The 12,804-nt window shown below is 54.8% G+C and overlaps 1 protein-coding gene across 1 annotated transcript in view; it reads left to right on the top strand.

The window, feature by feature from the left end:
* The window catches only part of RFT1 (RFT1 homolog), a 47,490-nt gene extending 36,750 nt beyond the window's left edge, over window positions 1–10,740 (top strand). The window contains exon 13 of the mRNA XM_034658468.1: window positions 9,745–10,740. Within this exon, the coding sequence (XP_034514359.1) occupies window positions 9,745–9,771 (27 nt within the window). The 3' untranslated portion in view covers window positions 9,772–10,740. The remainder of the gene's footprint in view (window positions 1–9,744) is intronic.
* Window positions 10,741–12,804: the final 2,064 nt, after the last annotated feature.

The raw sequence follows: 12,804 nt of genomic DNA, 5'->3' as shown, positions 1-12,804 counted from the left end.
CAGAGAGCCGGGCACCTTGCATCAGATGGTGGTGTGGCTAAAATGCCCACGTTTAAATCCACTGGCCGGGAGCCAGAGGCAGAGGACCAAGGATCAAGGCCCACCAGCACACTGAGACTAGCACCAGGCACTTGGGCTTTTTATCTCTTCAAAGGGAGAATGCTTCCCACTAATTGGAAAAGTAGCTAAATGTAAGATATCACTGACCATTCAGAGACCCTCCAAAAGCATGGCCATGGTTATGCTCTTATGAGGCGCACTCAGGCTGGCTCAGAAGAACCGATTGTCCCATGGGATGGGGGCAGGGGGGGTGGCACACACTGAGGCAGCCCTCCCTCCCTCTCATGTACTTTTCTTTGTCTCTTGAATGCACAGAAATGGACCCTTAGCCCTCAAAAGTTCCTTCTCTGCTGCCCTTGACCACCAGTTCCTCCCCTAGAACCCTGTTACCCACCCCATGCCCCGTTGACCCCAGACTCCAAGCATGGCCCTTAAACTGCCTGCCTCAGAATTGCCTGGTTGCAAGTCAGAAATGTAGGCTCCCAGGACCCACTCCAGACCTTTGGAACAGTCGTCTCTGGGGGCAGGGCTCTGGGATCAGCTTTTTTTGGCAAATCAAGGTTGCCATTGTCCATTGTCCTCACCTGCGCCAGGGCCCAAGACCAGTCGTTCACAATGTCTGTTCTCTGCTCCAGGAAGAGTGGCTGTTGCCTGAACATTGCCAGCCCCCCAGCTCCTGGGAGTAGGCCCACCCAGGTTTCTGCTCTGCTCTCCAGCGTGAAGGGAGGATGTGTCTGACAGCCAGTGCTCAGTCTCTCCTCATCCCATGCCGTCCTGCTGGCGCTTCTGTCAGCACAGGGCCGCTGCAGGCAGGACCAGTTCCTCTTGAAAGATGGCCAGCTAGGCGGGCAGCCCGGGGCTCCTTCCCACGTCCTACTTCCCTGTTTATAGGAAAAGTCCCATGGGAAGCGGGTGTGTACTTAAAACTAGCACCTGTCCCCTGGGCTGTCAGCACCGAGGCAGCAGGCCCTTTGCACCTCACTGACCTCTGCCTCCACCCGCTGGCCGCCTCCTGGAAGTGCACTTGGGCCTGACCACTGCCTCTGGAGCTTTTCCTTGCTGGCTCCCTAAAGCCACATGGGTGCCTCAGGGAGCTTGCATACACGTGTGCTAGCTGCCTCGCTTTACCCAGGAAGGGCTTCTGGGGGATTCACACGTTTGGCTTTAAGTACCACTTAAAATATCGTGAGGCTACTTCTCCATGGAAACAAGTCTCTAAAGCACATCCTTTTATGAAATGAAGAAGCCTTTGATGGTGAGAATTGCAGCAATCCTTCTGTGCTGCTCTGGCCGCATGTACGTGTTGGTGACTTCAGATTTGGCCTGTCGGGTCCCTCAGTGAGGGGTTGCTGCCGCCTCGCCACTTCCTGCTCGCTCCTGGCTCTGGAGGTGCTGTGCTCTGTCCCACTCCCGGCCACGGGCCAGCTGGATTCCAGCAGGGTGCGGCCTCCTGCCTGTCTCCTTTCATCGTGAATTTGTGTTGCTAGTTTCATGTCAGTCTTCCGATTTTCAAACAAATCAAGTATTTTCTTCACATCTCTTCCAAAGAAGAAGAAAAAAATTTTCAAAAGGAAGGTGGGCAAATAGCTTGAGTACGTGAACCATCTTTATGCTTTTCTCTGCATACGGATGCTGTGGCTGGGCTGTGGGTCCTGACTCTGAAGAGGGGCCGTTGCCTGGCTTCTGCGAGGGAGCCTTCTGTGTCCGGAGCAGAAAGGCCTGGCAGCGCGTCCCTGCTCTTCCCTTCCCGGCCAAGTGCTGTTTCCCTCCCCTTGCTGTGTGCTTCTCTGTCTGGCTTGGTCCTCATCTTCTTCATTGTTTTTTGATTAAGCAGCCATTCTTTGACAGGTGAGGGCTCATATTTCGGGCTGGTAAGGCAAGTGTGTTATTTTAGTGTGATTCTGGGGGAGTCCAGGGTACCCTCTCACCTTTATCCAGGTGCTGGGCCATGTATTTACTTTGGACATTGGACTTGTGAGCCAATCAGATGCTATTGTTTTGTTCTCCTGGTGCTTGCTGTACCTGGGTGAGGGAGCTTTTAATGTCAGTATTTCATTTGCTAATTAACTTTCAAAGATAGAGGGAAAAAGATGCTTTTTTGGAAGAATTTGAGGGGAAGGAAGACTTCTGTTGATTTGTTTCATCTATCTGACCCCAATTACCATGGCATGATCAGTCCTGCTATTTAATGTCAATTCCTTTTTAACCAGAATTGTCTGGGCCCATCACAGCAAAACTGAAAAACTGGGCTCCTAGTATCATTCGGCCTCCTTTGGGGGCCTAATGAAGAAGGTCTTATAAGTACTTGTTAATTAACAGAAGTTGCTGGGTGCCCCTCTCCCAAAGTGCAGTCGGTTCTTTGCCCAGCAACTTCTCCGACATTCCTGGGCAGTGCGGCTTAGGTAGAAAGTGCTGGAGGTGAGGTGTAGGGAGTTAGTAGGTCTTTCCCCTCGTGACTAGGTCCTCACCAGAGTCAGTGCACACAGAACTCAGCGCCGGCCTCTGCGGGCTCCAGCAGCCTCGTGGAGACCCTCCCCACAGTTTGTCAGAGCTGGTGCAGTGCACTGTGCACGCCCCCCATTGAACATAATGAGTACACGTGCATAAAAGTTGTGGTTGGCGAATTGGCATGCTGTTTTGTTGCACAAAAGTTGTGGTTGGCGAATTGGCATGCTATTTTGTTGCTGGGTCAGGTTCCTGAGGAGTTGAGGGCCCCTGGATGCTGCACCCACGAGGCCCAGTGAACATGGGGCGTTGGGAGCTGGGGAAGGAGGGAGGGGTGCCTGTGAAGCCGCCTGGCTGGGAGGCCAGAGGCCTGGCATGGGCACCAGGGCAGCTCCTGGCCTGCTCCACTCTTTCTGGCCTCATGCTGGGGTGATTCTCACCTCTCCTGGGGCCCAGAAAGCAGGGATGGCATGGGGTGGGGGAGTGTCAGTCTGGTGGGCAGTGCAGGGAGGAGTCCTCAGAACCAGGTGCTGCCTCACCTTTCTCCTCTTTCACATTTTCTTTTGTCTCCAGCCCCCAATCCTCTCAGCTTTAACTTCTGTTCCCAGTGCAAAGCCCCTGCAGGAGAAAGGGAGCTGGGCTATGTTACCCATAGAGGCAGAGGCTGTGGGTCAAGGTCATAAGTGAGCCAGTGGCCGGGCCACCCGTGGGGCAGCTGAGCCCCGGTTCAGTCCGCTCTTGCTGGGTAGGGGCCAGGCAGGGTGGCACGCGCCATCCAGTTTTGCCCCTTCAGCCTCAGGAGTGCATGAGGGCCCACGACAGAACAGCTGACTTGTGAAGGAATCTTCTAAAGCACCACTGGTTTGTCTCATTTCCTCCCTCCCTCCAATAAATGTGTCCCAGAGTTACGACTCCGTTGACCCGCTGTGTCAGCATTGCCCTAGGCTGACAAACGCATTTGGCAGAGGCCACCTGGTTCACAGTGCTCCGTGGGAAAGGAGCCGGTAAAACAGGGAGGTCTCAGTCCTTGCATCTCACCCTTACCACCCTGTCACAAACTGGGGCCTCGAGGCAGGGCTCTGATGCCGTCAGAGCGGGCAGTGAGCAGGGGCAGAGTAAGACACGACTGCTTTCGTCACATTGGACATGACAGCTGAGCAGCGTGTTTCTGGTTCGTGTCTGAGAGACCCTGACACCCTTTTCAATGACGTGGAAGTAGTGGTGTCCTGGCTTGTCCGCAGCCTGTGCAGCCGGGGAGCAGGCGGCGTGGACTGAAAGCGCGGCTCGCTGTGGCCAGCACCAGTGTTGCTCCCAGCTCCCCCGCCCGTCTCTCACCTCTTTGCACTTGCTTTCGAAAATCAAAAGGTGACACAAGCAAGCATGGCATAGAGGGTGCCAGAGGGCCTCCCCCAGAGGGCCTTTTCACTTCCACCGCGTGTCCAGGCGAACTACGGGACAACTTGGGTGACCCAGGAGCCTCTCTCCTTTCCACAGGCATGCGGACCCCCTAGCGCTGGTTAACTCCAGCCTCCCCTGTCTCAGGGCACACTCTTGTCTCGCCCTCCTCAGGGCCTGGCCTGGCCGAGGAGTGGGGACGATGAAAACACGGGAAAAGCAAACCTCTGTAGCCATGACAAAAATGGGAATGTTTTCCTCCACACATAATCTCAACCAAACTAGGGAATGTTGCTAAAATAGCTTTCTGTTTCCCCGAGGGCATGCACGGTTTTACGAACAAACCAGATGGGCAGAGTGCATTTTTATGTTCCCGAACTAGAGCCCAGGATTCCTCTCTTCCTCGTGTAGCTCATGAGAGCCCTGAGTGGCAGCTCTCCAATGACAAGAGGATGTCTTGCAGGTGTGCAGATGTCAGGCTGTGGGGGGCCATAGAAGGGACAGAGCTCCTTGCCATTTTTTCTTTTGTATCCATGAGTGAAATCATGTGGCGCTCCGGCTCCCCAGTGGGGTGATAGCATGATGCCCAGGCACTCTGGCGACTTGTCCTCGCCTCCTCTCAGCTCTCCTGCAGCAAACCTGCAAACACAGGGCTGAGAGCCAGGCTCTGGGTGGCAGGACCCCAGAGGTATCCTGCCTGCGGCGTTTCTTCCATCTGCACAGTCACTGAGGGAACCCACTGGCGTCCAAGTCTGTCTTCAGAAGCACGCGAGCAGGGTTTGGTTTGCTAAACAGCTTGTGGCCATGTACATGTGCTGTCGCTTATACCGCGGCCTAGCTGCCCTGCCTAACTCACTAGGTGACCTTGAACAAGCCCCTCGCTCTGCCAGTTAGGGAGCACCGAGCATGTGCCAGGTCTGAGTGACCACACACCTGATGGGTGTCAGTGGTTAGATCTCCGCAGCAGCCCTATCAGTTGTCTGCATGTTACAGGTGAGGAAGCTGAGACACAGAGAAGTCACTTGATTTGCCGTGGGCCACCCAGCTCGGAAGATGGCAGCAGAACAGGGGGTCTGCCTGATACCTGAGCTCCACCCTTTACCTTTACCTTGAGAGATCCGATCCTCCCTGATCCAAAGGCCTGCTGCGATCTGTGGTGGTAACGCCTGAGCCTGAGCAGGGGGTGGGCGCTGTCCTGCTCTGCCCCTGCTCCTGCTCTGCTCCTGCTCTGTTCCTGCATCTGCTCTGTTCCTGCTCTGCTCCTGCTCTGTTCCTGCTCCTCTTCTGCTCCTGCTCTGTTCCTGCTCTGCTCCTGCTCCATTCCTGCTCTGCTCCTGTTCCTGTTCTGTTCCTGCTCTGCTCCTGCTCTACTCCGTTCCTGCTCTGCTCCTGCTCTGTTCCTGCTCTGTCCCTGCTCTGCTCCTGCTCTGCTCCTGCTGTTCCTGCTCTGTCCCTGCTCTGCTCCTGCTCTGTTCCTGCTCTGCTCCGTTCCTGCTCTGCTCCTGTTCCTGCTCTGTTCCTGCTCTGCCCCTGCTCTGCTCCTGCTCTGTTTCTGCTCTGTTCCTGCTCTGTTCCTGCTCTGCTCCATTCCTGCTCTGCTCCTGCTCTACTCCTTTCCTGCTCTGCTCCTGCTCTGCTCCTGCTCTGTGCCTGCTCTGCTCCTGCTCTGTCCCTGCTCTGCTCCTGCTCTGTTCCTGCTCCTGCTCTGTCCCTGCTCTGCTCCTGCTCTGTCCCTGCTCTGCTCCTGCTCTGTTCCTGCTCCTGCTCTGCTCCTGCTCCTGCTCTGTTCCTGCTCTGCTCTGCTCCTGCTCTGCTCCTGCTCTGCTCTGCTCCTGCTCCTGCTCTGCTCTGCTCCTGCTCCTGCTCTGCTCCTGTTCCTGCTCTGTTCCTGCTCTGCCCCTGCTCTGCTCCTGCTCTGTTTCTGCTCTGTTCCTGCTCTGTTCCTGCTCTGCTCCATTCCTGCTCTGCTCCTGCTCTACTCCTTTCCTGCTCTGCTCCTGCTCTGCTCCTGCTCCTGCTCTGCTCTGCTCTGCTCCTGCTCTGCTCTGCTCCTGCTCTGCTCCTGCTCTGCTCTGCTCCTGCTCCTGCTCTGCTTCTGCTGTTCCTGCTCTGCTCCTGCTCCAGGAGGAGCAGTGCTGCTTTTATTCATTTTGAAATTTGGGGGTTAGTTTAAGAGTTTGCTTGAAAGAAGAATTCTTTTTGTTAAAAACAAAAAAACCACTTTGAAATCTACAGGGTTTGATGTTTTAAAGCTCTACCCTGACCTTCTAAGGCTCATTTTCCCCTACAACTCCTGCCCTGCCTCAGTCCCTCAGTCTTTTCTGCTCCTGCTCCTGCTCTGCTCCTGCTCCTGCTCTGCTCCTGCTCTGCTCTGCTCTGCTCCTGCTCTGCTCTGCTCCTGCTCTGCTCTGCTCTGCTCCTGCTCTGCTCTGCTCCTGCTCCTGCTCTGCTCTGCTCCTGCTCTGCTCTGCTCCTGCTCTGCTCCTGCTCTGCTCTGCTCCTGCTCCTGCTCTGCTTCTGCTGTTCCTGCTCTGCTCCTGCTCCAGGAGGAGCAGTGCTGCTTTTATTCATTTTGAAATTTGGGGGTTAGTTTAAGAGTTTGCTTGAAAGAAGAATTCTTTTTGTTAAAAACAAAAAAACCACTTTGAAATCTACAGGGTTTGATGTTTTAAAGCTCTACCCTGACCTTCTAAGGCTCATTTTCCCCTACAACTCCTGCCCTGCCTCAGTCCCTCAGTCTTTGTCCCATGTTAAAAATTTTGAGGTTGTTGCTTTGCACAGGCATTAGCATTAGCTCGAATAAGAAATATTTGAGAGAAATCAATCTTACCAAAAAATGATGTTGCATTATAAAGAAAAAGCTCCCCCCTACCCATCTGTGGCTGTCCTTGACCCCAGGTGATGCCACCAAGGAGTGGGAAGGTGGTTGACTCTGGGACTCCCAGGCCCCTTACTCACTTTGCAGGAGATCTTGCCCTCTGTGCTCAGCTTTCTCATCTGTCACTAGGCACCCCCGCCCCATGGCCCAGGGAAGGTGAAAGGACAGAGGTAGGCTAGCAGACGCAGCTCTGAGAGCCACAGGAAACAGGCCACAGCAAAGGCTTCCTACACACCCCGCGTTCCCCGCCTTCCCACCCACTTTCTCTTCTGCTCCCCATCCCCTGGCTGGTTTACTCCCCCGGCACTCTTCACCACCACCCCCATGACCACCGGGGTCCCACTCTCCCACCCTGTGGGCCCAACTCAAAGGCCTGTTTCAGCCTGAGCTAGCAGAGGAGAGAGAAGCAAGGGCGTTACACACTCAGGAGTTCACCGCTTTTCCTTGGCTGTCACCCACCGAAGGCATTCACCCAGAGCACGTGGCATTGGGAACACAGCTCCCTGTCCCTTTCCTCGGATCACAGGGGGCTGACTCTAAGGGCGCCCTGGGGTGCACAGCTGCTGTCCAAACCTGCTGTCCAGTCTCCAACCCTCACACCTCTCCTCACCTCCCCAGCTGCTGGGCCCTTGCCCCCCTCAGGCTCCGTTGCCTATTCTATTGACCTCGCAGGCTGTTCTGTCCCCTTCCCACTCCTTTCCCTTTCTTCCAACAGCCCTGTGCTCTTTCTCCCTTGAGAATTAGGAGGGCGGGTTATGGTGGGGGTTCCTCCAGAGAGGGGCATGGAGGCAGATCCAGCCCCACTTCAAACTGTGTGACCTTGAGGCTCCCTTGGAGCCTCAGTTGACTCATCTGAAAATGGGCCCAAGAGCACTTGCCTCCTAGGGTGTGGCCAGAAATCAAGGAGAGGATGGAGGGCCCTGAGCAGGGAGTGCTTAGCGCCAGCCTCGTGTTTGCCCTGTGAGTGAAATGATAAGTCTGCCAAACAGAGTTAGTGAGGACCTGTGGCTCTGGGGACATTGGTTTCACCCCTGCCTGCTTCCTCCTCCCCATCCCCAGTCCACGGAAGTTACAGGCATGCGGTCAAGAGTCCTTTCTTCGTCAAGCAGAAGCATTTCTTTCCCCTTTCCTTGAAGGTGAAGCTACAACTGAAGAGGAAATGAAAGCTGTTCTTCAGGCCAGCTTGCCCGGGAGGGGCTTAGCGAGGGTGAGCACGTGGGTCAGGACTGTGCAGAGCTAGGCCCTAGGCCTCCTGAATCTTGGCAAACTCTGGCGGCCAGGCGTGGGGAGGCAAAGCCACAGCTTCCGGAGAGGGCCATGAGTGGCCAGCCAATGCCTCTCTTGGGCTCAGCCTAGCAGCTTCCCAGAACGAGAGGGAATGCTCCAGAAGCTGGTTAAGTGATTTTCAGCAATTTCAGAAATTGCCTCAGCTCGTTGTTTATATTTCCCCACAGCCTTAGATTAAAGCAGAAAGAAAAAGGGCCCCTGGTGATTAGAGGAGAGCATGGCTTTGTCCTAGGAGGGCCAGCCGCTGTTGGTTGCTTCTGAAGGAGAGGGAGAGGCCTGAGTTGGTCCTGCCATCCGGGCGCACGGCCACACGCACTGCACTGGCTCCCGCTGGCCTCAGCTTTAGGTCCGGGGCCCTGGCAACCCAACACAGCCTCCCTCCCCAGTTTGCCAGGGTCCTCGGCTTGAACCCACTTATCACAGCTGATCTAACACTTGTGGAGTTCGTCCTCCTCACTCTAAAACCAGAACACAACAAAAACCAAGCATTGTCTCTGCGGTCAGCCTGTCAGACTTAACCTCTGTAAACTCTGTGTTTGTTTCTGTGTTCCTTCGCTGGACTGGGATGATGGTGCCAGGTTCAGATCAACGGGCTTTCTCCTAGTTCTGGCCACAGCTAGGACTCGTGGACAGCGAGCAGGCACCAGGCATGTCTGGGCCTGGCGCTGACCCCTGGGGAAGGAGTAAGGCTGTTGACTTTCAGTATCTGGGTCATATCTCAGTGGTGGGGGTCCATCAGGCCTTCCCCTTCCAACCCCTTCCTCCTATTGCTCCTCCTCCAAGAGCTGTGACCTGGATGTGCCTGGTTCTGAGGGGCACAGCCCGCTGCTCCAGGTTCCCCCATTCCCATCTGCCTCCATGGGCCACCCCTCCAACCTCGGCCAGGGCTCCAGTCGCCTTTGCAGCCTGAGAGATGAGGTTCTGGCCCTGGAGCCGGCTGTTGATCCAGATAATCAACAGAGCCAGAGAGCCTGAGAACCACATCCTAACTCCAGCCCTGCCTTTGTCTCTGCGTAAGAATCTGGGGGTTAACTTGACCTCTTTTCCGTCTGCAGAAGATTCTCATCCCTGCTCACTATGCTCTGGGACCATCATGGGAGCCAAGGGAAAGTCACTGTGCAGCAGCTCTTGGGGGCTGGAGTGGGGAGCTGGAGGGCAGGCGGGCCTGTGCACTCCAAGGCTGGAGCCTGGGCCGTGTTCACCCGGGGAAGTGGACCAGAGTCACATGTCTGCATGCACAGTTTTGCCTGATAACAAATGATTTTATCTCCTGGTGCTATTATGTATTTCATCTATTTCCTAATATTTAATTATAAATTGTAAATTATAAATTATCCCTGGGCAGGGGCACCTGGGTGGCTCAGTCGGTTAAGCATCTGACTCTTGGTTTCAGCTCAGGTCCTGATCTCAGGGTCGTGAGATCGAGCCCCGTGTCGGGCTCTGCACTCAGCAAGGAGTCTGCTTGTCCCTCTCCCTCTGCCCCTTCCCCCTCCTCTGAAATAAATAAATGAAATCTTAAAAAAAAAAAAATTATCCCCAGGCAGCCCGTGCCCTGCAGACAGTTTAAAAGGCCACATCCTGTCCGTGCCTCTTTTCACCTCACATGTAGAGTGTGCACCTGCCCTGCTTCTGCTGGCCCCTGCGATGCTCTTTCTCTTACCACGTGTATACACTTTCAGGTTGTCTCCGGTTTTTTTACGTTGTAAACTGCATGGTAGTCAATATCCTGGCACGAAGACTTCTCCGTACCGGACCTGCTTCTACATTTTGCCTGCAGGCGAACCCTGACAATGCCCTTGCTGGGTCAGAGCAGGTCACTGCCTCTCAGCGCCAGTCGGAGCCCAGCCAGAGCCCAAGGAAGCCGGGGATGGAGAAAAGACTGCTCAGTTCACGCTGAGCTCATGACCAACCAGCCAGCCTGGAGGCCCGGACTCAGGACCTGCTGGCCAGTGGGCCGAATCCCTCCTTTCACTGGGGTCCCACGTCTGGAAAGGGCTTCACATGATGCCAGGCACCCAGCAATGGTCAGCATTAACTGTGGTATCATGGCAGCCTGTCACTTGGTCACTCAATCAACAGTCTTTCTCACTGCTGAGGCCAGGAAAACCCCAGAGGAACAGCGGCCTCAGTGTCCCTGGTGCCCACACGCCGGCAACGAGGACCGGACATTCCAGGCTCTAAGGCCTCCTCGGCCGCAGACAGAAGGAGAGTGTGTGTCTGTCCCAAGGAATTGCTTCCCAGAAAGTGTCAGGAAATTCATCAATGCCCCAGCTCTCCTCTGATTAATCTGATTAATCAGCTTGACTGCCTGGGGAACTTGGGGACAAAAAGCCACCAGAAGCAGAAAGGAAGGGAACAGCCCGGAAGGCATCTCTTCTGCTGCTCCCACTCCACCCCGGGGTTGACACACCCTCCACGAGCTAATGGCTTTGAGCCTCTGTGTCCCCGCCCAGAGGCACGGAGTGCATCCCCTTAAGCTCTGAGCCCGTGTTTGCAGCCTTCGTGCAGGCTTGGTGAGCTGCTCGGCCCATAGGTTGAGTCCCATAGTCTTGACAAAGTCATCCCAAGTTCTCGTGCCTTTGGCCATAGACCTGAGAGAAGATCCCTGCTATGCTGTCTCCTGACTTCATGATTTACTGGGCGATTTACGAACTCTTTATCTAAACCCTACCTGTTTTTCTGTTCAATTTTTCTTTTTTTTTTTTTTTAAGTTTATTTATTTATTCGACAGAGATAGAGACAGCCAGCGAGAGAGGGAACACAAGCAGGGGGAGTGGGAGAGGAAGAAGCAGGCTCACAGCGGAGGAGCCTGACGTGGGGCTCGATCCCATAACACCGGGATCACGCCCTGAGCCGAAGGCAGACGCTCAACCGCTCTGCCACCCAGGCGCCCCTCTTGTTCAATTTTTCTTTTGATCAAAATAATACATGTCCACAGTTTTAAAAGTTGGACGATACCAAAGGCTGGTAACCCACACCTGGCGGGTTCTGCTCCCCACCCTAGCTGCCCTCTCCCCGGCCGGTCCTTTCAGTTCTTTAGGCCAATTCTTCTGTTTCCTTTCTCATTTCTGAATAATTTGCTTATATTACTATTTCTCGATTTTTCCCCTTTTAGAACATAGACCTCATAGTATGGAAAAATGAGCTCTTATAGTCACGTCTCCACACACTTCCCTTCTATCCTTCCAATGGCACAGTCTGGGGCAAATGGATAGTGTTTATGCGTTTAAAACTATGCCAGCACTGTTCTCTGCTAAACCAATTAGTGTGCTGCCTCCTTTCTGCTACAATCCATTGTTTTTCCTCAAGCTATTAATTATTATCTCTTTTCTTTCCATACGCTGCTGCTGCTGATTCTTTTTCTTTCTCTTTTTTTCTTCTGTACTTTATGCTCTCCCCTAAAACTCAGAAAACTCTGAGCGAATACCACAAAGGCCTAAACCAGGAGACAGCCCCCGGCCTGGGCTGCCGCAGCCCAGGGGGGTGACAGCCACGTGAAAAGGACCACGTGGAGGGTTCAACAGGACTGCACGTGAGTCCTGAGGGCAGAGGGCAGAGGCAGGTCCTCCTGCTTGTCCCGAACGTTCCTCCATGCCCTTTCCTAGCCTGGGAACACCTGACCACAGGCTGGGACACCCCTTTCTCTGACCACCCCCTGGCTACCTGCCCTTCAGTGTGCTAAACCAGACTCCAGCCGGCTGCCAGGCTGAACCTGTGCAGTGTCACGGCTCCAGACCAGGCACCGAGCATTAGGCATGAGCAAGGTGGGCCTGCCTGGCCCTGGACACAGCTGGCATCCAGAATAGGAGGTGACCAATGACGGCCCAAGCCCTCTGGAGAGAAGGACTCAGTGCCCATGATGCCCCTGCCCAAGTGCCCTGACTGCCTCCCAGGGCCACCAGCCCCCATTCCAGACGGCCTTTCTTCCCCCTCCCAGGTCTCCTTCATCGGGGGGCCGAGCTCTGACCCCACTCGCAGTGAGCTCTGATCTTTAATAGTCAGAGTTGGCTGAGGTCGGCTCTGGGGAAAGTGCAGAGGTTAAGATCATTCTGGGGGCGCCTAGGTGGCACAGCGGTTAAGCGTCTGCCTTCGGCTCAGGGCTGTGATCCCGGCGTTACGGGATCGAGCCCCACATCGGGCTTCTTGGCTCCTTGGCTATGAGCCTGCTTCTTCCTCTCCCACTCCCCCTGCTTGTGTTCCCTCTCTCGCTGGCTGTCTCTATCTCTGTCGAATAAATAAACAAAATCTTAAAAAAGAAAAAAAAAGATCATTCTGGGGGCCCGAGGGCCCAGTCATCCAGTTGGTCACACAAAGGCAACCCTCAGCCATGGTTGCCTGAGTCCCTAAAGCAGCACACACCCCTGCAGGGGACAGAGAGAGCCTTGTGAGTCCAGAGCTCTTTTCAGAAACCCCTGTGCCTCACGACAAAGAGGCCTGAACATTGTCCGGGGCCACCGACAACCACTGTCCAGCTTACCTTGGAGATGACACACCAGAGTGCTGTCCATGCGGTTGTGCCGGTGGAAAGCCATATCTCAGGGGGTCTGCCACTGGGCTGGAACCACCCCCAGCAGCGCCCCAGGGAGCAGGGCAGGGCGCATCTCCTCGGCCTCAGCCATCAGGAAACAAGGAGTGGGCATCAGAGGCACTTGGGAATTGAAGATGCGTACATCTCTCCAAGCAGCCGCATGCTTTCTGAACAGACAACTCACCAGGATTTAATCTGCAACTCAGATTCA

The sequence above is a fragment of the Ailuropoda melanoleuca genome, chromosome 4 (genome assembly GCF_002007445.2).
Source record: "Ailuropoda melanoleuca isolate Jingjing chromosome 4, ASM200744v2, whole genome shotgun sequence".
Classification (NCBI taxonomy): Eukaryota; Metazoa; Chordata; class Mammalia; order Carnivora; family Ursidae; genus Ailuropoda; species Ailuropoda melanoleuca.
This window is presented reverse-complemented; position numbering and strand designations above follow the sequence as displayed.